The 21,825-nt window shown below is 35.4% G+C and overlaps 4 protein-coding genes and 3 non-coding genes across 12 annotated transcripts; 2 read left to right on the plus strand and 5 right to left on the minus strand.

The window, feature by feature from the left end:
- Positions 1-295: 295 nt before the first annotated feature.
- On the minus strand, positions 296-403 carry LOC111794166. The gene has a single exon (XR_002815057.1). It is a non-coding gene; the product is annotated as a small nucleolar RNA R64/Z200 family (small nucleolar RNA).
- A 10-nt stretch (positions 404-413) lies between these two features.
- On the minus strand, positions 414-2,610 carry LOC111793176 (thaumatin-like protein). Its single transcript, XM_023674950.1, has 2 exons — positions 2,529-2,610; positions 414-1,806 (listed from the first exon to the last, which is right to left on the minus strand). The coding sequence occupies exons 1-2, from the start codon at positions 2,593-2,595 to the stop codon at positions 1,070-1,072; spliced, it is 804 nt and encodes a 267-aa protein (XP_023530718.1). The 5' UTR covers positions 2,596-2,610; the 3' UTR covers positions 414-1,069.
- Positions 453-540, minus strand: LOC111794165. The gene has a single exon (XR_002815056.1). It is a non-coding gene; the product is annotated as a small nucleolar RNA U54 (small nucleolar RNA).
- LOC111794161 lies at positions 672-757 on the minus strand. Its single transcript, XR_002815052.1, has one exon. It is a non-coding gene; the product is annotated as a small nucleolar RNA Z199 (small nucleolar RNA).
- A 1,498-nt stretch (positions 2,611-4,108) lies between the features above and the next one.
- On the plus strand, positions 4,109-8,324 carry LOC111793175 (probable prolyl 4-hydroxylase 7). 2 transcript variants are annotated; one of them, XM_023674947.1, is made up of 9 exons: positions 4,109-4,225; positions 4,362-4,486; positions 4,576-4,662; positions 4,781-4,838; positions 6,371-6,475; positions 6,753-6,810; positions 6,901-7,076; positions 7,191-7,251; positions 7,867-8,324. In XM_023674947.1, exons 2-9 carry the CDS (start codon positions 4,377-4,379, stop codon positions 8,181-8,183), a joined length of 972 nt encoding a protein of 323 aa, XP_023530715.1. In that variant the 5' UTR covers positions 4,109-4,225; positions 4,362-4,376; the 3' UTR covers positions 8,184-8,324. The 2 variants fall into 2 exon arrangements, with proteins under 2 accessions (XP_023530715.1, XP_023530716.1); XM_023674948.1 differs by lacking the exon at positions 4,109-4,225 and having other exon boundaries at positions 4,232-4,486.
- Positions 8,325-12,775: 4,451 nt separating this feature from the next.
- Positions 12,776-21,202, minus strand: LOC111794033. 2 transcript variants are annotated; one of them, XM_023676142.1, is made up of 12 exons: positions 21,174-21,202; positions 20,948-21,074; positions 20,187-20,356; positions 20,033-20,095; positions 19,889-19,908; positions 19,715-19,759; positions 19,021-19,082; positions 18,659-18,789; positions 18,312-18,400; positions 17,926-18,034; positions 13,779-13,880; positions 12,776-13,092 (listed from the first exon to the last, which is right to left on the minus strand). In XM_023676142.1, exons 2-11 carry the CDS (start codon positions 21,051-21,053, stop codon positions 13,875-13,877), a joined length of 801 nt encoding a protein of 266 aa, XP_023531910.1. In that variant the 5' UTR covers positions 21,054-21,074; positions 21,174-21,202; the 3' UTR covers positions 12,776-13,092; positions 13,779-13,874. The 2 variants fall into 2 exon arrangements, with proteins under 2 accessions (XP_023531910.1, XP_023531912.1); XM_023676144.1 differs by lacking the exon at positions 13,779-13,880.
- LOC111794032 (type IV inositol polyphosphate 5-phosphatase 7-like) lies at positions 13,791-18,226 on the plus strand. Of its 4 annotated transcripts, none has more exons than XM_023676141.1 (8): positions 13,791-13,931; positions 14,005-14,095; positions 14,185-14,295; positions 14,390-14,681; positions 15,742-16,058; positions 16,316-16,579; positions 17,053-17,242; positions 17,433-17,641. In XM_023676141.1, exons 1-8 carry the CDS (start codon positions 13,823-13,825, stop codon positions 17,511-17,513), a joined length of 1,455 nt encoding a protein of 484 aa, XP_023531909.1. In that variant the 5' UTR covers positions 13,791-13,822; the 3' UTR covers positions 17,514-17,641. The 4 variants fall into 4 exon arrangements, with proteins under 4 accessions (XP_023531909.1, XP_023531908.1, XP_023531907.1 ...); XM_023676140.1 differs by having other exon boundaries at positions 14,390-14,653; positions 15,714-16,058; XM_023676139.1 differs by lacking the exons at positions 15,742-16,058; positions 16,316-16,579 and adding exons at positions 15,256-15,519; positions 17,945-18,226 and having other exon boundaries at positions 13,823-13,931; positions 14,390-14,998; positions 17,433-17,544.
- Positions 21,203-21,825: the final 623 nt, after the last annotated feature.

The following is a 21,825-nucleotide window of genomic DNA, read 5'->3' on the forward strand; positions in this document are numbered from 1 at the left end:
CATTGTTGGTCGTGCTTGTGTGAGAATGATGCAAGTATGCAGGGTCAACTATACAATTTCAGTTCCATGGCTTTTCCACCTTTTCCCTAAAGATTATTCAATAAGCACCTTTCAATATCCAATATGTTTTCAAAATCTTTGCATGCATATCCAATATGTTTTCGGTACAAAACCTAAAACATTTTTTACAATGTCCTCCATTGCAATAGGCACATTTAAAAATTAGCCATTCCAATGGAGAATTCTACTTTTAAGACAACGAAATTACAGAGAAACTATAACGATTAATCACTAGCTTATGCTCAGAATATGAATATTCATTCTCATCGACTTCCTTTCCAAGGAAAGAAAAATCTCTGAAGTCTGACATGTGAATTTTATTCATAATTCATCACCGCAGAGAATGTGAAAAAATCACTAAATAGCTTACGAAAAAAACATATAGAAGCTGAAGCTCTCATTCTCATTCAATAGATCTATCCACATTATTGAGTTTCAGAATAGCGTATATTGCCTGAGAAGGCATGTAATCACAGAGCAACCGCTACACATAGACAAATATGAAGTAGAAAGCAAAACAGATCGAAAAATGAAGATCAGAGTCCAATAAGTATTTCAAAACATTCATCAAATCTCCAGATTAAAATGAACAATCAAACAAAGAAAAGAAAGAACATCAGACGTAAATACCACGAATCATGAACATGGAATTGCTTCCATTCATATTGTTGCAGTTATTTTTCTCATCACTTGATCCGGAATAACATATAAACAGAGAAAAACAATATAGAGCAAATGCTTAAAGAGATAGTAACAGGAAAGATTATGAACGGATGAGAGCAGAGCCCTTTCGGCGCATATTTATATAGGTCTAGTTTCGCCCATTGTATAAGAAACCCTAAACAGAATGGCGGAAATTTTGAGCTATTAAAGGGTGGGCCGTCGGCCCAATAGTACATTGCCGAGCCCAACACGATTTTAAAAAAAAAAAGAAAAAATTTATTATTCATACAAACTTCACAACATAGCTAAGCCAAACCAAGTCGATCCACCGTCATCACTGAACCCACTACTCTTGTCTCGCCGCCGCATCGCCGCCGCCCCAACCCGCCGGACAGAACGTGATAACAAATTCCTTAGCCGAGCAACTGGCCAACGGCGGTGGCGAATCAAAGGCAAAGCTGTAGTACGACGGGCAAGCCTCCTTAAACATCCTCGAATACAGACTCGGCTTACAAGTCTCCGGCGATCCGTACTCATTTCTGCAGCAGAACGGGTCTAATCCAAAGGCCAAACAAGCGCTTCTACAAGCCACGACTTGACGGTTCCCATTCAAAACCTTCAATTCATCGGGGCAAATTTCGTTAAGATTCTTCTCGCAGCTTCCAATGGCGCATTTGGGGGAAATGGGCTGTTTCGAATTAACTGAAATCGGGAGGTTAAATCCGTCAACAAGGCTTATGTCGTAGAAACTGGGCTTTGATTTGTCTTCTTGGAGGGCAACTTCGACGAGTGTCGCTGGTGGTGTTCCGATTAGCCCCTTGCAGGCGAGTTGGCCCCCACAGTCGCCGGTTTCGCAAGCGGGTTGTTGATTGTTTGACTTTGGGCCGAAGTTGCAGCCGGTTCTTCCCCAGAATCGGCCGGTCCAGGATGCTGGCGCCACTACGCGCTGTGTTTGGCCGGAGAGGAGAGTGAACCCCCCGTCGGCGAGTATGGGCTGGCCGGCGTTCGGTGCCGTCGCTGGCCATAAGGTGAATGGGCATTTGTTGCGAAAGTAAAACGCAACCGTGTGCGCACTGCCCTGCCCTGTAAATTTAAATTTTAAAAAATACATTTTAAATCCATGTTTAAACTAAAAAAATAATAATAATAAAATAATACATAAAAATCAAATATTAAGTTAAAATTTACGACTTAATTTTAATATATATTTCAAAAATTACATTCTAACAACTTATAAAGAATTCGAGCCTATGACCTGCTTCGTCGATATGCATGCATATAACAACTCATAAATACAACAAATTTATTGAGAACTCGAGCCTAAGACCTCCTACGTCGATATACATGCATATAACAACTCAAATACAACAAATATACAAAGAACTCGAGTCCAAGACTTTTTACATCAATATGCATACATATAATGTAACAGCTCAATCCCACTACTAGTAGATATCGTTTCCCTTTCTAACCGATCCCATGTATGATTTTGATACTATTTGTAACAGCTCAAGCTCATCGCTAGCAAATATTATCCACTATTGGATCCCACATCAGTTAGAGATGGAAACAAAGCATTTCTTATAAAGGTGTGGAAACCTCTCCCTAACAGACATGTTTTAAAATCGTGAGGCTGACGGCGATACTTAACGGGTTAAAGCAGACAATATCTACTAGTTGTGAGCATAAATCGTTACATATAATAACTCATAAATACAACAGATATATAAAGAGCTCGAATGTAAAGAGCTCGAATGTAAGACGTTAGCAACTCATACATAAGAGAGTTGTTATTAACGCATTACCAAAGGAAAGGAAAATGGAAGAGAGGAAGAAGATGAAGAAAAGAGGCAAGCGATTTGGGAACTCCATTTGAAGAGATTGGGTGAAAGATAAGGGATTGAGTAATGAAAAGAGTTTATTTATAGGATGTGGGAGTGCATTGAAGGTGCTTGAATTCTACTTCAAGATTTGTGTTGGCCTAGCTTTAAGCAACCGTTTAATTCTAACTTGAATGTTGGGAACCACACGATCTTCCATAATAATATAATTATTGTTCATTTTGAGCATAAACTCCCGTGACGTTACTTCTGATTTCTCTCAAAAAGCTTCAATGTATTCTTTAGTAATAAACTCCCGATCATTTTCTTAATTAGCCTACGTGGAACTCTCTCCGAACAACCCTCAACCCTAAGAACACTTACAAAGTTGTTCTTTTTTAGTGATATTCTCTCGTGCTTCTTGTTTCTTAAAAATAAGTATATTTTATTTGTAATTGACTTGAACATAGAACGAAGGTTTATGAGAATTGGTGATACCCGAGTAAAAGAGGGATAAATAAATAAAGTGAGACCATAGCTGAATTGGTGATACCCGAGTAAAAGTCACTATTTATATTACCAATGTGCATTTTTCTTCTCGGTGGTTGTGTTTTGCTTGAAATAATTCTATGTTAGGTGACTTATTCGAAATTTTCATTCCCGATGAAGAACGTAGTTATATATGATCATTCTGTTTAAATATTAATTCTCAATTAATAAATTTAGCGAGGAATTGACTATAAATGGCAAGATCATTCTGTTTAAATATTAATTCTCAATTGCACATTTATAATGATTAAGATTTATTTAGAAGTTTAATGAAGGAACTTAAGGATACACGTACCATTAAAACTCATTAATCACATTGGTTTTATCATAATGCATAACAACGGTTTAAATAGTTTATTTTTTTTCGGGATATTCATATGATCCAATAACTTGATCGATCTGAACTATAAAACCCAAACATAAACATTGAATTGGGTTAGTTTTTTTTTTTTTTTTTTCGATTTGAGTTGGGGTTGAATTTTTTAAAATCATAAAATTTACTTTGCATATCAACATCCCCGACTAACTCAAAAATAGGGTTACAAGCGAGCTCAACTCTACCCTATTTTAAAAAAAAAAATTAAGAATTTTTTTAACGTTTGTAACTAATATTGATGATGCATTGTGATTTATAAAAATTTAATATTTGAATTATACAGTGAATTTAGTTATTAAGTTAATATATAACTAAATAAGTAAGAATTTTAAATAATAATAATAACAAAAAAAAACTCGAAAATAAAGGGTCGTGTTCTAAACTTGATTGGAGTTGTTAATGTCCCCTATCTAGCTAACTCGAAATTTCAGATGGGTCCAAAAAAAAATTATTATTACTTTTGAGTTATTATTTTTTATTATTATTATTATTTTTTTTTTTTGAGAAATAATAATAATTATTATATAAAAAAAGAAAGAAAAAAAAAGCATTATAAGGAAAATTATAAAAATGGATGGGATTTGTTTATGGGAGTTTTAAAAATAGGCATTTATTTGTCATCTTCCCTCAAAAAGGAACTGAGTCCTTCAATGCAAAACAATTTCCCGCTGGAAGAAACTTCAATTTCCATGGTTGTAAGCAGCGGTTTCGGAGCAGATCCTCTTCTGGGCTGCCCATTAATTCTCCTCTTAAATGAGTATGAACCAGAAAATTCGAAGCGATCGCTTTCTCAGTCATCCATTTTCGTTCTTTGATTTGATTTGATTTCTCGTTCTTTTCCATTTATTCGTTTATATAATTCGCTTTTTTTCTCTTTAATTTCTGAGTTTCAGAGCTCGAGTTTCGCCATGGATTCTCGATTTTTTCTTGCATTTTCTCTTTGTTTCCTCTGTTCATTCCCTCTATTTGCTCGCTCCGCCAATCGATTGCCGAAATTACTCTTGGACGACACGAAAACGTAATAATACTTCATTGATTTCTCTGTTTTTGTTTATCTCCGTTCATCCGATATTTGAAATTTTGACCTAATTGATATGATTTTCACAGGGAAGATTCTGTTATTAGGATGAAAATGGACGGTTCCTCCATTAAAATCGATCCCACTCGCGTCGTTCAGCTTTCATCGCAACCTAGGTCCGTAATGTTCTTAATTTTTTCTATGAATTTTCCTGATGAAGTCTAGAATCTTGCACATTTTCGGCTATTTGTTTCCATTTCTTTCTTTTTTGCTCAATTAGATGAACATATACAGGGCTTTCTTATACAAGGGATTTTTGTCTGCAGAGGAGTGCCAGCATCTTATCGATTTGGTATGGTGAATTTCTCTTTGTTCATTTTCCTTTTCCTGTTTGGAGGCTGAGAAAAATTGATCCTCGGACTTAATTGTGTATAATTGTGAAATCTCACATCGATTGTTGCGGAGGAGAATGAAACATTCTTTACAAGAGTTTAGAAACCTCTCCCTAGTCTTTTATAAGAGTGTAGAAACTTCTCTTAAGTAGACACGTTTTAAAAACCTTGAGGGAAAGCCTGAAAGAGAGCTAGCTCAAAGATGACAATATCTGCTAGTGGTGGGCTTGGGCTGTTACAAATGGTATCAGAGCCAGACACCGGATAGTGTGCCAATGAGGATGGTAGTGTGCTAGTGAGGATGTTGGGCTTCGAAGGGGGTGGATTGTGAGATCCTACATCGACTGAGAGGGGAATGACATCGATTGGAGAGGAGAATGAGTGTTAGCGAGAATGCTGGGCTCTGAAGGGGATGGATTGTGAGATCCCATGTCGGTTGGGGCAGAGTACAGAACATTATTTATATAAGAGTGTAAAAACTTCTCCCTAGCAAACGTGTTTTAAAAACCTTGAGGGGAAGTCTGAAAGGGAAAGCCCAAATAGGACGATATTTGCTAGCGGTTGGCTTGGGCTGTTACAAATGGTGTTAGAGCCAGACACCGAGCAATGTGCTAGCAAGGACGTTGGGCCCCGAAGGGGTGTGGATTGTGAGATCCTATATCGATTGGAGAGGGGAACAACATCGATTGGAGAGGAGAACGAGTGTCAGCGAGGATGCTGGGCTCTGAAGGGGATGGATTGTGAGATCCCATGTCGGTTGGGGCAGAGTACAGAACATTATTTATATAAGAGTGTAAAAACTTCTCCCTAGCAAACGTGTTTTAAAAACCTTGAGGGGAAGTCTGAAAGGGAAAGCCCAAATAGTGATATTTGCTAGCGGTTGGCTTGGGCTGTTACAAATGGTGTTAGAGCCAGACACCGAGCAATGTGCTAGCAAGGACGTTGGGCCCCGAAGGGGTGTGGATTGCGAGATCCTATATCGATTGGAGAGGGGAACAACATCGATTGGAGAGGAGAACGAGTGCCAGCAAGGACGCTGGCCCCTGAAGGGTATGGATTGTAATATCCCACATCGGTTGGGGAGTAGAACAAAACATTCTTTATAAGAGTGCAGAAACCTCTCTCTAACAGACACATTTTAAAAATCTTGAGGGAAAGCCTAAAGAGGACAATATTTGCTAGCGATGGACTTGAGCTGTTACAAATGGTATTAAAGCCAGACACCGGGTAATGTGCCAGCAAGGATGTTACGCCCACATCGACCAGAGAGGGAAACGACATCGATTGGAGAGGAGAACGAGTACAGGCGAGGATGTTGGGCCCTGAAGAGGGATGGATTGTGAGATCCCACATCGGTTGGGGAGGAGAACGAAGCATTTCTAATAAGAGTGAGCGAAAGCATTTTAAAAACCTCAAGGGGAAGCCCAAAGAGGACAATATTTACTAGTAGTGGACTTGGGCTGATACAATAACTGTCATATACTTTTTGTAGGCGAAGGATTACTTAGAGCAATCATTGGTGGTCGATGACATTACGGGTGCAAGTCGTTCGAGTACTGACCGGACGAGTACCGGCATGTTTCTTTACAAGGCTCAGGTATTTGACTCCAGTATTAACAAAACATCTGCCAGTTTCTGCAGTTTAGATTCCCTTTTCCAATACTTTTCTCAAATGGGCTTCATAAAATTCATGAAAATTTGATTTAGTGTTCATCTAGATTGGCCTAAGTTTGATGTGGTCTACTATAAAAACTATCAGTAAGAACAGATTGTTCAAATTTATGCATTAAAGAAGAACAAGGACGGCCTTGACACAGATATAATACTACAACTGTGGCATAGTTGCTAACATTGAGTCCCCTTCCCCTCCCCAGGATGACATAGTTGCTGGCATTGAGGCCAAGATTGCTGCGTGGACGTTCCTTCCCGTCGGTAAACGACTTATAGATCTTTTGATGTTGTATCGTTTATTTATTTACAGAATGAGGCTCGTAAAATCTCGAAATTGCTCTTTCGGATCAGATAATGGGGAGCCTATACAAATACTAAGGTATGAAAATGGTCAGCAATATGTACCACATTTTGATTTTTTTCAAGATCCAGTCAATGTAGCTGCTGGTGGTCATCGGATAGCCACAGTCTTGATGTATTTGTCCAATGTTGAAAGGGGTGGAGAAACTGTCTTTCCCGATTCTCCGGTATTACTTTCTTCGAACGCTAACTGCTCTCGTTCGGACTTTTCATAATTCGTTTCGAGTTGAAGTTTGGAACTTGTTTATGAAGTGTTGCAATTTATAATCTCTCTTTGACAGGCTAAAGTATTCGAGGAGGAGAACAAGGATTTGTCCGATTGCTCTACGACCGGTTATGGAGGTATTGAGTTTTTTTCTTCAAATTTTTTTATCACGGCTAAGTTAAAAGCATGATTTTGATACCATGTTAGGACAGCCCAAGCCCACTGCTAGCAAATATTGTCCTCTTTGAGTTTATCCTTTCATACTCTCTCAAGGTTTTTAAAATGTGTTTGTTAGGGATAGATTTCCACCCCTTTATAAATAATGGTCCCTTCCTCTCTCAAACCGTAGGGCAAAATCCCTGGATTTGGTGGATCTTACAGTCCACCCCCTTTGTAGCCCAGCGTCCTCGCTGTCACTTGTTCTCCTTTCTAATCGACGTGGGATCTCACATGTTCTCTATATCATGGAATTCAATTCTAGTTTCTTTTCTGTTAAAAACGGGCAATGACTTGGAGATCTGTTTATTGGTAAACTTTTAGTTTGAAACAAAACGCCAGCTAAGAAACAAGTAGATATTGCCCTCTTTGAGTTTCCACACTCTTATAAAGAATGTTTCGTTCTGCTCCCCAACCGATCTGGAATCTCACAAAAAAAAGTCGTTTGCTTAACTTCTCGTCATCTTCATCTTTCTTTTGCTCGTCGCATCACATTTTGTCTTCCAAAGAGAGTGTTTATTTGTTTATGGCTGCAGTTAAGCCAAAGAAGGGCGACGCTCTACTATTCTTCAGTCTCCATCCAAACGTGACGACAGACCCGACGAGCTATCACGGGAGCTGCCCAGTGATAGAGGGGGAGAAGTGGTCTGCAACAAAATGGATTCACATGCTACCAGTAGATGAGATTTGGAGGAATCCAGATTGTGTGGATGAGAATGAGCACTGTAGTGCATGGGCCAAAGCAGGTGAATGTGAAAAGAACCCTGGTTATATGGTGGGTTCTTCCTTGGGTTCTAAGGAAGATCTTGGATATTGTAGGCTTAGTTGCAAAGCCTGCTCTCCTCCCTCGTAAACAAATGCTCACATGCCTCCTTATTTATACACAAATTTGAGGTTGGAGTTCTTTCTTTCTTACACGGACTCATGTAAATGACATTCACAACTTTTATTTGATCTATATACATATATACAAAGTACTCTTTTCTTTTTTGAATTGTTTATGAACTCTCTAGGCAGGCTTGCTAACATCTTTTGGCCTAACTATGGACTAGCATACGCTCACTCAGTCAAAAACTAGTGAAAAACAGAGGAATGTGAATAAAGTATCATGATGTACGCATTCGTATCTTACATGCTAGAGAAGTAATCCATGGTCATATGAAATGTAACATGCATGAGGTGTAGGTTACACGCACTTGTAACCTGTAGACGCTCCAATAGTTAGTTCATTTAATCTCATGACATTCTATTATTCTATTATAGGTTAGAAATAAATAAAGATGAATATATTGTATAACGTTATTTATTTATAATAATATTTTAATTTATAGGATGTGAAAATTGTTTAGTCGTTGGTTGGTTGATTGGTCATAGTGAATTGGTAGGGTTCGATGGATGAGTGGAGGAGTGAGTTGGATGTAGAGTACACATTCAACTTATATCCACCTTTCATATTCCAATCCAATTAATTTTTCGATTAAAATGCTTCTCAATCACCAATTTTCTAATGTTTCACATTAATTGGGAAGGAGAACAAAACACTCTTTATAAATGTGTGTAAACCTCTCTCTAATAGACGCATTTTAAAGTCTTTCGCAAAAACCCGAGAGAGAAAGTTCAAAGAGGATAATATAGTAGATCTGGGTCGTTACACTAACATAATCATCACTAATATTAGGGTTTCAATCCAAGCCCGTTTTTTTTCGTATTAACTTTTTATATTAAAATCATCGCTCTTATTCTTAGTCGATAGTATATGTTACAAGGCAAAATTACAAATTTACCCCCAAGAGGGAGAAAGAATTAATATTTATTTTTAAGAACATAAAACAATTTAAAATATGGGTTTTATGTATGGTTTAAATGAAATGAGTATGAAAGAAATAAATAGAAGAAGTAGACATCTCTTTGGTGATTATGAAACCAAACCATACATTACTTTACAAATGTACGGATAATACTTCCCCAACCAAACAACCCCTCTTCCATATATATATATAATATATATATATATATGAATATTAGTCCCTTTCAATTTATGTATTTAACATTTTTTAAGTTTATTTTAAGAGCGAGCACGTGTCAATTGTGGTGTACGTTGGGTTGATTTTTTTTTTTTTTTTNTTTTTTTTTTTTTTTTTTTTTTTTTTTTTTTTTTTTTTTTTTTTTTTTTTTTTTTTATAAATTCAAAATTTTTAACTCGAACAAACTCATATAAAGTTTACCATCCAAACTCTCTATTTTTGAGTTGGATTAAGTTAAGTTTTTGGATTATTATTATTATTATTATTATATATTATTATTTAAAAAAAAATCTTACTCATCCAAAATATATGTTATAATAATAACTAAAACCTCATAAAATTTTAAATATCAAACATTTATAAATCACAACATATTACTAATATCAGTTACAACCGTTAAAAATTCTTAATCTTTTTAAAATTCGGATTTGGTTGGATTGTAACTTTAGGGTTTAGTCAGATTTACCCGACCACAAAAATGTCACATGGCAATTCAAACAGAATTTTCAAGAAAAGAATTTAAGTTGAATTTGAGCGGTCTGAATTGGTCGGATCATCTAGTCATTATAAACACCCCATCTATATATAATAAATTTGGTCTTTCATGTTTCAATAATTATAAAAATTTATATATATATTCAATAAATTATAGATTACAAAACATATGCATAATAGGTTTGAAAAAAGATCCGTGTATAAATTATCCCATACGAAAAATTTTTATTGAAGTCGAGACCTCCAAATTTAAATTATTTTATGCGAACTAGGTTTAATTAGTTTAAATTATTTTATGTTAAATAATTTTAACTAGTTTAAATTATTTTATAGTAATTGTGTTATCTAATATGTTATCTATTGACTCCTTAAATAGAATTAAATTGTAAGGGGTTGTACTAACTTCGGCCTAGACCAACCGAGTAATTGGCTCAACTATCGACATGATTGGAAGAGTTGTCTTCTCTATGATGACATGTGCCCAATGACCCTGTCGTGTTGTATATTTGATATGTTTGTTATGTTTTATTATACGATATGTTTCAATGATATGATATGGTTTGTTATAAGATATGACCAGTAACATTAAAATACAAATGGATGACGTATTATGCTTCGATGAATTATGATATGCTATGAAATGTCATGATATACTGTGACATGAGTACGTTGGACCATAACATGTATGACATGCAATGAAATGTTTTGAGAGAGGGAGATTTATGACCTACAACCCTGAGACATGTTTTAAAGGTTATGTTAGGAATGAAATGAAATTGAAAAAGGTTATCTTGCTTGATTTATTTACAATGAAAAATGTTGAGACTTCGTGCATGAATGTATGTTTAAGTGCATCGGAATACTTTCCCTTATAATAAATACGGACACGTACGTTATGCAAAGGAAAATGATCATCATGTTTATCATGATGCTACAATGGTTGTTATTCGTTTTAGGTGTCTGGCAACAACACCAGAGACGCTAGCTAGATCAGCAAGAGGTTTAGGGAGTGTGTGAACCGCTTGGTGGGTCCATATTCGTACGTGTGGGTCATGTGTAGAATAGTAAATACACATCCAATGACGAAAGCCGCCTAAGAGAATACAGTTTTAAATGATAATCTCATTCATGCTGCATGTGGTTTCATTGCCTAACATAACCTCAAGCCTTGTGTTGCTCTTATATTTTAGATAAAGACGAGGCACCCCTGCACGTTGACGGCGACGTCGCATTAAAAACCATGGAACATACGTAGGATAATTGCATTTATTTTGTAGATCTTATGTTAGTGTAGGGTATTGTTCTTCTTACTATCTTCCTTTAGTTTATTTTTAGTTTGTTTTGAATATTTCTCTTGCTTTATTTTAAGATTCTTATACAAACATGTAAATCCATAACACGGTTCTATGAAATGATTTCAAATGAATATTTTTACAAATTATGTTAGGTATATAATAGATACTCTATTTTAGCATAAAATTAGGTTCACCTTTAGGGGAAGAATCATAACTTTTTCTAACACATATCATAATAGAGAAACAATAGTGGGTGATTATTTAAGGACCTACTTCACCAAATTCATCCATCCCCAATAGGGTCAATATTTGTTTTAAATTTTCGAACTTAATCAAATTTGTGTTTAGCTAAAACGAGCACAACTTTTTAATAGTAATTAATGACCCGTGTTATTGATTAAGACTAAGAATTCAGATCTTTTACTCTAAATATTATAAATTAAAAGTCAAATTAGCGTCCATATTTGGATTANAGGAGAAGGAGGAGAGAGAGAGGGATGAGAGAGAGGACCATTTTGGAATTTTAAAAAAAGTCTGCACATGCATTTAATAGATTATCAAACAAAGAATATGACAGTAAATTGAATATATAAATAAAATAAAAATTGAATAGAAAGTAAAAATTATATATAACTCATTTTTGAAAGTGTGTGACTTGAGATAATGACATTTATAGTTAGTAAAAATTAATTGATTAAAGTGGAGTATCGGCAATAAAGTATGTCTACTTTTTTTTCTTCTTTAAGTTTGAACGGTTAGGTAACTAAACAATAATGAACAATAATGATAAAGTAAATGAATGTAATGAACTTTTATGATTTATTTATTGTAATTTTGATGTTTGTTTGGTTATTTTTATGCACTTTATATTTTATTTTATTAGGGTGAAATCAGCTTTCCAAGTAAAAGGAGAATTTAGGGAAACTATAGAAGAAATATATTTTATTTTATTATGGTGAAATCAGCTTTCCAAGTAAAAGGAGAATTTAGGGAAACTATAGAAGAAATTTAGTGAGAGAAGTCAAGCTCGAGGTAATAGTGTTTAAAATTATTTATACCGTTACATAAATAGTGTTTAAAAGTTCGTGGTAATTTCCTCTATATATATATATAGATATATTTATTTATTTATTTATTTATTCTTTCTCTCATCCTCGAGGGATCATTTGATTCAGACTATTAAAATTGACATATACATATCCTTAAGGAATTTGATAAATAAATTCCACTAATGAGATCCACATATTCAAACATAATTACATATTATGTAATTATAGAGATCCACATATTCAAACATAACTACATATTATGTGATTATAGAGATCCACATATTCAAACATAACTACATATTATGTGATTATAGAGATCCACATATTCAAACATAATTACATATTATGTAATTATAGAGATCCACATATTCAAACATAACTACATATTATGTAATTATAGAGATCCACATATTCAAACATAACTACATATTATGTGATTATAGAGATCCACATATTCAAACATAACTACATATTATGTGATTATAGAGATCCACATATTCAAACATAACTACATATTATGTAATCAACATTATGTTACCTAAACTAAATCACAAATCTATAAACAAATATATGTTAGGTAATCAAACATAAACTACCCGACTGACATACCTCACCTCAAATCACACTATGACTACAAAAGTTGGAGATATTTAGTTTAAGCATACTATTCCGAAATCTTTTATCTTATAGATTCTATAAACTAATTTCTAAAATACGTGCCAATTGTAACACAAATTTGCAACATTTTTTGCCCCGAAAAAATGAGGCCTAACACTACACAAAACTCAAAATTTTCTAGTTTTCAACTTCGCTAACTACATAAACTCGGGATTGAAATGCTCGTAAGGAAAACCACCCAGAGTGAGATGGAATCTTCCAAGAGAGATGTGCGAGCATTACTGTGAGAAGCAAAAAGACGTTGCGATTAGAGAGATGAAAGAAAAAGGGAATCAAAAGGGAATCAATAAAAGAAGAAAGAAGAGTGATTGACATTGGTACACATGATAAGCAGTACACAAAAATAAAAATTGTCACGTTATTAAAAAGAGAAAATAATTCACAAGACAGACATGACTCCCACTACCAAACAGAACAGCTGCCAATTTAATCAAAATCCTTCTTCTAATATTGCATCATAACACATTGTGAGGTTTATGTCTCTTTAAGGTTCCTTTCACTACTCGCTGTCTTCCCCTCCTCAACTACACCCCATCAAATATACTGCTCTCTACAAAGACTTCACCCAAATAAAAAAATCAGGCGAATTTCTCTCTCCTATCCACCTTTGACTTCTCTCTCTCTCTCTCTCTAGGAGTTGCCGCCTGCAGTTTCTTTGTTGAACCCCAATTGGGTTCTCCTTTTTCAAGTCTTTCTAATTTCTCTCTCTACTGGAAAGAATTGGGTGGTAAGTATGAAGGTTTGTGAAGAATTATTGCTCACCATTGAAGTTTAGAAGAAGAAGAAGTGGTCAAAGTCAAGAGAAAAAGGGAAATAAATTATTGTTACCAAAAAGCTTTGAGAATTAGGCAGTATGGATCAGAGTATTAATGTTTGGGATACCAGCTCATACGAATTTAAACAATACCATCAATTTTCTTCTTTTTGTTCTTTTTCTTCTTCTTCAAAGTAATGGAGAGGGAGAGCCATGAGTCCAAATCCAGTAGGTTCCGCAAGTACTGGTTCACTCCTGCAAAACACCAGAGAGCTGACCCATGTTGTCCTAACAATGAAATTTCAGGTTCATTTTGTAAATATTTATTGATTTAATTCAGTTAATGTCCATTTTGAGGCTTACTGAGGGTTTGTTACAGATGGAGATGATTATGAAAGTGAAACCTTTCTGAAGGATGTCCTCTCTCAGTCGGTCGATATGGGTTCATGCAAATTAACCAATGAATTAAGGTGGCCAAGGAAATAAAGAATTTGAGTCATAGTTTCTCTGTGATCGTTTTTTTTTTCTTGATTCTGAATAATTTCCTCAAATGAATCAGAATCTTTGTGGGTACTTGGAATGTAGCCGGAAGATCACCGGTCGGAAGCTTAGCCGTCGATTTAGACGATTGGCTCAACCTCAAAGATGCAGCAGATATATACGTTCTCGGGTATGTTTATAGATCCAGAAAAAACAGAACTCCTTTTCAACAGTTTGGGCTCTAAATTTCAATTGCTTTGTTTTCCTCTGTTTTTGGAGGGAAGATTTCAAGAGATTGTACCATTGAAAACAAGGACAGTGGTCGGAGCAGAGGACAAATCCAAAGCAACGAACTGGAATTTACTGATCGGAAAAATTCTAAACGACAAATACGGATGTCCATGGCTGACGCCAATGATGATGAACACAGTCACCGGCGACGAGGACTACACAAGAAACCCCAAAAAACCGATAAGTTTCGCCGGAGATCAAACGCCGATCAAATTCCCAGCGAGAATTCCGGCGAACCAGCTTTTCGGCGGGAGCAGATATGTTTTGTTGGCAAGCAAGAAGATGGTGGGAGTGTTTACAAGCGTATGGATAAGGAGAGATTTGCTGAGGAAATATTACATTTCGAATGTCAAAGTTTGTTCAGTGGCCTGTGGAATAATGGGTTATTTGGGTAATAAAGGGTCAGTTTCAGTGAGTATGTCAATTGAAGGGACAAGTTTTTGCTTTGTGGCGGCACATTTGGCTTCCGGAGAGAAAAGGGGGGACGAGCGGCGGAGGAACCACCAGGTGTCGGAGATATTCCGGCGGACTTTTTTTGCCAGGACGCCTAAAGATGATGGGTATCCAAATCCAAATCCTCCTCTCACCATCTTAGGACATAAGTAAGTGGGTGTTTTTAATTTTTTTTGTCGTCGCTATTAATTGAATAAGGCCAATGATACACAGTGTTGGTATAGAGAGATTAAATTCCGATATTGTTGATTAATTTTGTAGGATAAATTTTATAGAAAGCATTAACTTTTAAAAGGATAGTTAGCATAAAAAAGGTCAAATATTTGGATGGCATATGGGGAGGAATAGTGTCATGATGTGAAGTGGTAAAATTAACGCAAATTTGGATGTGTGTGCTGTGGAACAGTCAAATATTTTGGTTTGGGGATCTGAACTATAGGCTGTATTTAGAGGACAATTTTGCGAGGCAACTGATAAAGAAGCAAGACTGGAAAGCATTGCAAGGGTTTGATCAGCTACGGAAAGAACAAGAAGCTGGTGGAGTGTTTCAGGGCTGGAGAGAAGGAAACATAGAGTTTGCACCTACTTACAAGTATTCTTCATCTAATTGCAATCGCTATTCAGGTGGTCCTCTAAGAAGAACAGGAGAGAAGCAAAGAACTCCAGCATGGTATAACACTATTTCATCCTAACACAATTTACTCTGTTTCGTTCTCTCTCTCTCTCTCTCTAGAACCTTATCAAGTTCTAGGGTACAGGTTCCTATAGTTAGAGGGTCCATGAAGTTTTTCAGTTTTCAATTAATTTCCTAGATATTGGAAACAAACAGAGTGAGAGCTTAAAAANGCTTTTCGGCGGGAGCAGATATGTTTTGTTGGCAAGCAAGAAGATGGTGGGAGTGTTTACAAGCGTATGGATAAGGAGAGATTTGCTGAGGAAATATTACATTTCGAATGTCAAAGTTTGTTCAGTGGCCTGTGGAATAATGGGTTATTTGGGTAATAAAGGGTCAGTTTCAGTGAGTATGTCAATTGAAGGGACAAGTTTTTGCTTTGTGGCGGCACATTTGGCTTCCGGAGAGAAAAGGGGGGACGAGCGGCGGAGGAACCACCAGGTGTCGGAGATATTCCGGCGGACTTTTTTTGCCAGGACGCCTAAAGATGATGGGTATCCAAATCCAAATCCTCCTCTCACCATCTTAGGACATAAGTAAGTGGGTGTTTTTAATTTTTTTTGTCGTCGCTATTAATTGAATAAGGCCAATGATACACAGTGTTGGTATAGAGAGATTAAATTCCGATATTGTTGATTAATTTTGTAGGATAAATTTTATAGAAAGCATTAACTTTTAAAAGGATAGTTAGCATAAAAAAGGTCAAATATTTGGATGGCATATGGGGAGGAATAGTGTCATGATGTGAAGTGGTAAAATTAACGCAAATTTGGATGTGTGTGCTGTGGAACAGTCAAATATTTTGGTTTGGGGATCTGAACTATAGGCTGTATTTAGAGGACAATTTTGCGAGGCAACTGATAAAGAAGCAAGACTGGAAAGCATTGCAAGGGTTTGATCAGCTACGGAAAGAACAAGAAGCTGGTGGAGTGTTTCAGGGCTGGAGAGAAGGAAACATAGAGTTTGCACCTACTTACAAGTATTCTTCATCTAATTGCAATCGCTATTCAGGTGGTCCTCTAAGAAGAACAGGAGAGAAGCAAAGAACTCCAGCATGGTATAACACTATTTCATCCTAACACAATTTACTCTGTTTCGTTCTCTCTCTCTCTCTCTCTAGAACCTTATCAAGTTCTAGGGTACAGGTTCCTATAGTTAGAGGGTCCATGAAGTTTTTCAGTTTTCAATTAATTTCCTAGATATTGGAAACAAACAGAGTGAGAGCTTAAAAAAAATGCGAGTAATCAATCTCTTTCTCTCTCTCTCTCTCTCTCTTTCTATAACCTGGATGAAATGAAATCATAGATTAGAGGGTCCTAAAGTGGAGGGGGGATTGGTCCATGTTTGGATTAATTTCTAAGAGAGAGAGAGAGGCCTTCATGTCCAATGCGTTCTTTAAGCTCTCTCTCTCTCTAGAATCTTGATGAAGTCCTAGAGTTTTGGATTAATTTGCAAGAAATGGAACGAAAAGCAGCAAGAGAGAGAGAGAGGTTAAAGAATGAAAGTGACTAAATTTATGCAACTATGCAGGTGTGACAGAATTCTATGGTATGGAAAAGGAGTGAGGCAACTCTCCTATTTCAGAAGTGAGAGTAAGTTTTCTGATCACAGGCCAGTCTCTGCCCAATTTTTAGCACAGATTGAGCTGCTGGAATCTACAAATCCAAGAGTTATTGCCCTCAGCAAGTTTCTTCCCTCCATACCGCTTTCCAAACAGATGGTAAATTCTCATCAGCAAACATTTCAATGCCTTACACCCTAGAAATAAATTTAAATTATCTTAAAACAGAATTCTAGAAATAAAACCATTATCAAACAGATCTTGAATGGTAGAATCAATTTCAGTTTTCAGATTAGAAACTAAGGGAGGTTTGTAGGTCTGATCTTCAAAACTAACCTTGATGATGCAGGTGAAGGGGGAAACTAATGTAGAAGCAAAATCTACCTTGGCAGCATTGATGGTAAAGGATAGAGAAGAATCATCACTATGAGTGCAAAATCCATGGGACAAATGAAGGCTGGGTATGTAGAAATGAAGAAGTGACTTGAATTGCCTTGGTATCTTTCAAGTTCAGTTCAATTCTTTTATTAAAAAAATTCTACACCGTTCATCTGGGTTTCCATTGAGTTTGTGAATACAAAAGTAGAGAAAATTAGCCAAGAACAAAAGAAAGCGATGCAAAATATTTTGACATACTGAGAAATTAGAATGGCGAAGATCTAATAAGTTTTCTCTGAAGTTTACCTGTCGGTTTTATTTATCATGCTAATATGCAAAATCGACAACTACACTATTTATCATGCCAATAAGCAGAAATCAGCAGATGCACGTAAGGCATATCTAAGATGCTACACTACAAAACATTTTTTGCTTCTTATAAAAGTTCAAATGGCCTCATTTACCTGAGGAATGTTGTCCCAGGCCTCCGAATTGTCATGGAAACATTGAGGGCATATACAACTATTCAGCAATGTCTCGCTGAGACGATTATATGACCCTTCCGATCCAGAAGTGAGCTAATTGATGGTCAAAGAAACAAAATCACCGGGAAGTGTCCAAAGTTGGCGAAAAGATTGTTTATAGATATATTCAGAGTTAAAGACAGTATTATCAATCCATTGACTTTGACTCAAAAGCATTGCTTGGTATACTGGAAGATTCCAGATCAAGTCTTTCCGAAATCAGTATAACAGAAGAGATTTAGCACTACGAATGTTAGTAGGGAATTTTTCATAAATTAAAATAATCAGTTAAGTCGAGAGTGTAGTAGTTTATTTGTAAAGGATATCTAGTCAAATCTCCCAATTTTGCTGTTCCTTTCTGCATCATCGCCATCGCAGCCTTCCTTTTCTCTAGATTAATCGACATTTGCCGATTCTGCAAGCTCAATTATTCCATATTATCATTTAAGAATATAGTTTCACTGAAAGAAAGAGAGACAAGATGAATTTAAATTAAGGCAGGATGTATTGAAACCTGTTGAAAATGTCATTTTTCCTATTGATTTACAACTTCCATTTTCTTTTCTTGATTTTGATTGATAGCCATTTGTTGACAACAAAATTTAAAGCATAGTACACGGGATATAAAAGTAGGTGGGTTTCTTCCTAATATTTGGAAGCACTGTTTTTTTACCTGATTTTTCATTTGTTCTTCTAATAGGTAGGCATCGTCTTCATTGGTGATTTGAGTTATTACTTTGATAAGCCTGTCCTCAACAGACTCAGAAGTTTTCGTATCATCTCCCGCCAGTTCATGGGATTCTTCTGCAAGGAGTCCAAGGCATTCAATTTTGCATAAACAGAAGCCTCGTATTTGAAATATATTCGAGGTAGAATGTAATTTGAAACAAACAAAGAATATGGATCGAGAAGTTGCTCACAATCACGACATCATCAGGTGTCATTTTCAGCAATTAAAACAAGATGGAATTGACTATAAGAAAATGCAAAAAAGGGAAGATTATCACAACGCTGGAACAGAAACCATTGACTCACCTGTAGCGTCTCCATCAGGAACTATACCAGTTTTCTTTATGTCCAGTTGATATTGAAATTTCCTGTGTTTCATTAAGAAAGTTAATGGAATATAGCCTTACAATATTACTAATTGCGCACCGTTTACATATTTAAGAACAAATTGTTCTAATATTTACAAGAGACAAAATCTATGTCCATTGCTGTAAGAAATTTGTCATGCTAGAGCTTTCAATATGGGAGGCGAAAGCTTACCAATAGACATTTATTTGGCCCTTTGAGATAAAACGTATTCTTAAAAACAGAAATAATAACTTGTAACGAGTAACAGCTTTATTACAGAAAGAAGCATTATAACGACAGGCACTTGAACATTATCTTACCCAAATACTGGGTCAATAGTGATGATAATAGTGCCTTTAAGGTTAAGAGTATCGGACTATACAGCTACAGAGATTAAGCAATGAAAGAAAATAAAAAATGAAGAAGAAACGAATTTAGAAGTAGAATGTGCTACATTTAGCTTTCAGAATTTAACAACTTTAATAATAACAACAGAACTATATTGAGAGCAGTTTCCAAACAGGTCCTAGTTGAAAATTATCAAGCCCAAGGTCATTTTGAACATTGATAAGTGAAAATGGTACGGGAAAGGGAAGCATATGTACAGGCATGCATAGTGCAAGTTGCTTGCATTAAAATACAGAAGACGGACCTGATTTTTTCATCAAGCTCTGACATGTGATCGAGAAACTGGTTCCTGCATGGACAATAAGATCTCATCACTTTACTGTGTTCTTAAGCCATTGAATTATATACTTCTGTAAAATAGATGAATTTCATACTATTCTAATATACTGTAAATCATAAAAGAGAGACGATTTTCAACCTTGCGGCTCCTCCTTCACACTTTTATGATCGAACGGCCGTATTCCAGATCCCAGTATATTTTTTAAGCGAATAAAGAGCATGTGAGAATAGAAATGTAAGGCATAATTGAACAAATACAGAACTCCAAGTATCATCTTAGCACCTTAAGAGAGTCTAACTCAGACCCAACAGATGCAATTTCACCTTGTAGCACAGAAATCCTCGTCTGGAGTCGATAAATTAGATTTAAGAAGGAAAAGATCAATTAATGGTGACGTAACTGTAGAGTGAAATGTAAGAGAAATAGAAAATAAAACCTCGAGAGTCTTAATTGAAGTTTCATTCAGAGACAAATCGACTTCACAGCCTTTAAGCTCCTGTTCAGTGGTTTCTTTGGTTTGCTTGACGTTTTCAAGTTCAGCATTGGCCGCTTCAAGCTCAGATCGAAGTTCTTCCATTCTCTTCCTCAAAACAACGACGCTTTTCTCTACTTGATGATAAAAATAAGAAAAAGATTCCTTAAAACTTCGTAATAAAACGAAGGAATTAAGACATTGCATCTTAGATTCATCAAACTTCATGAGAAATTCTGGTATACAGTTCTTATCAAAATACATTCTGCTCTAATTGCGAATACTAAATCAGACGATCGAATAGAGCAATAATTTCTATAATTGCTTGCATTTTGATTAGAACATTTTCAAGGGATAGAACATTGTTCTTGTATATAAATGCCTCCTTATCAACCAAAATTCTGCAAGAATAGCCAATACTCAATCAGACAATTACCTTTCCGAAACAACTCTGACCAANAAAAAAAAAAAAAAAAAAAAAAAAAAAAAAAAAAAAAAAAAAAAAAAAAAAAAAAAAAAAAAAAAAAACGCTAGCATTGTACTTCTTAACACTGTTCTTGCATAGAAAAACCTCCATATCCACATAAACTCTGCCACAATCGCGAAAATTGAACCAGACGATTACCTTTCTGAAACAAATCTGATCGGAATACAGTAAAAGAAGTGCTAGCACTTCGATCATAACATTTTCTAGGGAATAAACATTAAGTGTTACATAGAAATACCTCCTTGCATTTTTTCGGCCGCGTATTCGTTAATTAGCGAGAGAAAAAGCTTTTGATTCTCAGTTAGCGTCAAGAAGGTTGGTTTCTTGGCTCGCTCTTTACTCATTTTTCCTGCTGTGTATGGAACCTTGAGAAAATCGATATCAACAGTATCTAAGAAACACAGAGAAGAAAATGGAGAAACAAAATGGAACTGAATCAAAATGGAAGAGAAAACCGTCTGTACCTCAAAATCACCGCTTTGTTACGTAAAGAAAACTAACCAAGAACACGAGTCCACTAAAGATAACTAATTCAAATATTCTAAATATATATATGTTTTTTTCTTAAAAAAAGAAAAAAAAATACACATCAATATTAGTACTTAAAATGGTTTTTTTTATAAATAAACCTTGATTTTAGTATTAAAAATAAATTAAAAATCATTTTTGATCAAATTACATTTTAGTCCCTATACATAAATTTCATAAATTTCTAGCAACTTAATTTATAATTTCATCAAAATTAATATATTGTATAATCTCATTATTATGAACTAAAATATAATTAAATTAAAATAATGAGGACTAAATTATAGATTAAATTGTTATAATCTAAATTTATGGACTATATATATATATAAAAAATGAAGTTGTACTTATGTATTATGCATTAACTTCCGAGCATTTATCGTAACGGATTGCAAAGTGTCGAAATATCTTAAAGTTATGCTAATGTATTATGTGTCGGGAGAAAACATTTATCTCGACATAACGTAAAACATCACAACCACAAAGTTGCACGTATTTGTCCAACGCCTTCTATCATCATCGAGACCATGTTTTGGAAAATTTTGCTTGATTTGTTTGACGTTTTTTGGATCGAAATTTGTCTAAGTA

This window comes from Cucurbita pepo, chromosome LG04 (assembly GCF_002806865.2).
Source record: "Cucurbita pepo subsp. pepo cultivar mu-cu-16 chromosome LG04, ASM280686v2, whole genome shotgun sequence".
In the NCBI taxonomy this organism is placed as follows: Eukaryota; Viridiplantae; Streptophyta; class Magnoliopsida; order Cucurbitales; family Cucurbitaceae; genus Cucurbita; species Cucurbita pepo.